Below are 2,659 nucleotides of genomic sequence, written 5' to 3'. Positions count from 1 at the left end.
AAAAATTAGCCAGGTGTTGTGGTGGGTGCCTGTAGTTGCAACTACTTGGAAGGCTGAGGCAGGAGGATTGCTTGAGCCCAGGGGATTGAGCTATGATGATGCTACTACACTCTACCCTGGAAAACAGAGTAGAACTCTGTCCTAAAAAAAAAAAAAAGAAATAGATTCACTGTGTGACTGCTGTGTGGCTTGACCTAGAGACTAGATGGCTTTTCCTTGGCATGCAATGCAATGTGGGTCTTAAGTGCCCCCACGTATGTGAATCTCCGTCCACACTCATCACAAGAAAAAGGCCTCTCCTCACAATGATGGGATAGATGGGCCTTCAAACTTCTCTTTTGTCGGAAGCCCTTGTCACACTCAGTACACCAGAAGGGCCTCTCTCCAGTGTGAAGCCACATATGCTCAGTGAGATGTGAGCGTCGGCGGAAGCTCCGGCTGCACTCAGCACAGGAGAATGGCTTTTCTGTGCTGTGGATCTTGAGGTGCTGTGTGAGGGCCGACTGCCGAGAAAAGGCCTTTTTGCACTCTCTACAGGGGAATTCCCTCTGACCATTGTGAACTCTGGCATGGCAGGCGAGCTTAGAGGGTTCCGTGAACCTCTTGCCACACTCCTCACAGGAGAATGGCTTCTCACTATGCAGACGCTGGTGGGTCTTCATGGCATGCCTCCAGAAGAAGCTCTTCTTACACTCTGGACATTGGAAGGGCTTCTGTCCACTGTGCTGCAATCGATGGGCTTTTAGGCTTCTCTTTAGGCGGAAACTTTTATTACACTCGGGACATGAAAAGGGCTTCTCTCCTGTATGAACTCTGATATGCTCACTGAGTTCCACCTTGTAGATGAATTTCCTGCCACAATCACCACAAGAAAATGGCTTCTCTTCACTACGTGTCCTTTGGTGGGTCTTCAAAGTAGCCTGCCGAGAAAAGTTTCTGTCACACTCTGGATAGTGGAAGGGCTTCTTCTCACTGTGCTGGAAAAGATGGAACTTCATCCTTCTCTTCAGGCGGAAGCTCCTGTCACACAGTGGACACTGGAAAGGCTTTTCCCCACTGTGCAGCCGGAGGTGCTCAGTGAGCTCCCACCGCACGAAGAAAGCCTTGCCACACTCCTTACAGCAAAATGGCCTTTCTCCTTTGTGCAAATACAGATGCCTCTTTAAGTTTCCTCTATACCGGAAGGTCTTGTCACATTCAGGGCAGGGGTAGGGCCGCTGTCCTGTGTGGACGACCTGGTGAGCAACTAGGCTGTCCTTTAGACTGTAGCTCTTCTCACATTCATTGCACTGGAAGCGCTGCTTCTTATAAAGGAATTTCTGGCTCCACTTGAGTTCAGATTTCCCTCTGGATTTGTTCTTGTGGTTTACCAAGTCACTCTTCACTGGGAAGACTTTCTCACAGACATACCAGGAATACAATCTTGACTCTGCTGGAATTTCCAAATGACCTAATGTATCTGGAAGCTTATAACACTGCTCTTTCTTTTCCTGGTTAGAAGCTGTGACATTGAGTTTCTTGTGTAGAGTCTCTGTTTCTTGGAGACTTGGAGAGTGGAAGGTAGGTCTTTGCTCTGATGAAATCTCTCTATTCTTCTCTAATAAGGTAGCACTCAAGTCATTCTTTTGAAGACCATTTAAATGGGATTCCTTTTCTTTTGTCCCCAAAGTTCCTTGGTGACCTGGAGAAGAAAAAAAAAGTACGACTCTCATCAGTGGTATGGCAACGCTACAGTGCAATTCAAGACTGCCTTCACATCACTAACGAAGTGGGAAAGAGAATCTCATTGATGTCAATGAGTTTGTGAATCTACCTCCCACAGATAAATTATACTTCACTTTTACCAAATACATCTTGTAAACTACAAATAACCCTCATAGGATAAGCAGGAGTCAGAGACAATTAACTGTCATATTTAGACTGTATTATAATACAGTCATATTTAAACTGTATTATAGAGACTACAGTCATGTGTAATCTGACTGTAATATATCCTTAAATCTATGAAATGAGCAGCATAATAGTTATGTAAGAAGTCTTAGGGTCATATTCTTGTCCTCTTGTACTATAGACCTCAAGAAAAACTTCTAAAAGAAATGGTTAATACAAAGTATCTTTCTCAAGAATGTCCAGGTTGGCTAGGGGCCTGTAGCTCAAGTGGCTAGGTTGCCAGCCACATACACCAGAGCTGGCAGGTTTGAATCCAGCCCGGGCCCGCCAAACAACAATGACAACTACAAACAAAAAATAGCGCTAAGGCGCCAGCCACATACACCTAAGGTGGCGGGTTTGAATCCAGCCTGGCCTGCCAAAACAATGACGGCTGCAACCAAAAAATAGCTGGGCGTTGTGGTCGGGAGCCTGTAGTTCCAGCTACTTGGGAGGCTGAGGCAAGAGACTCGCTTGAGCCTAGGAGTTGGAGGTTGCTGTGAGCTGTGATGCCACAACACTCTACCCAGGGGGATAGCTTGAGGCGCTGTCTCAAAAAAAAAAAAAAGAAAGAAAGAAAGAAAGAAAGCCAGGCATTGTAATGGTCACCTGTAGTCCCAGCTATTTGGGAGGCTGAGGCAAGAGAATCGCTTGAGCCCAAGAGTTTGGAGAGTGCTGTGAGCTGTGGCATCACAACACTCCACCCAGGGTGACTGCTTTAGACTCTGCC

At 46.3% G+C, this 2,659-nt stretch overlaps 1 protein-coding gene across 2 annotated transcripts in view; it reads right to left on the bottom strand.

Moving 5' to 3' along the window:
• Positions 1–175: 175 nt before the first annotated feature.
• Positions 176–2,659, bottom strand: part of LOC105887195 (zinc finger protein 425-like) — a 14,480-nt gene continuing 11,996 nt past the window's right edge. For both annotated transcript variants that reach the window (XM_023514436.1, XM_023514437.1), the window contains one exon: positions 176–1,681. In XM_023514436.1, the coding sequence (XP_023370204.1) occupies positions 195–1,681 (1,487 nt within the window). In that variant the 3' untranslated portion in view covers positions 176–194. The remainder of the gene's footprint in view (positions 1,682–2,659) is intronic.

Source organism: Otolemur garnettii, unplaced genomic scaffold (assembly GCF_000181295.1).
Source record: "Otolemur garnettii isolate 467f Iridium unplaced genomic scaffold, OtoGar3 scaffold00053, whole genome shotgun sequence".
Lineage (NCBI taxonomy): Eukaryota > Metazoa > Chordata > Mammalia > Primates > Galagidae > Otolemur > Otolemur garnettii.
This window is presented reverse-complemented; position numbering and strand designations above follow the sequence as displayed.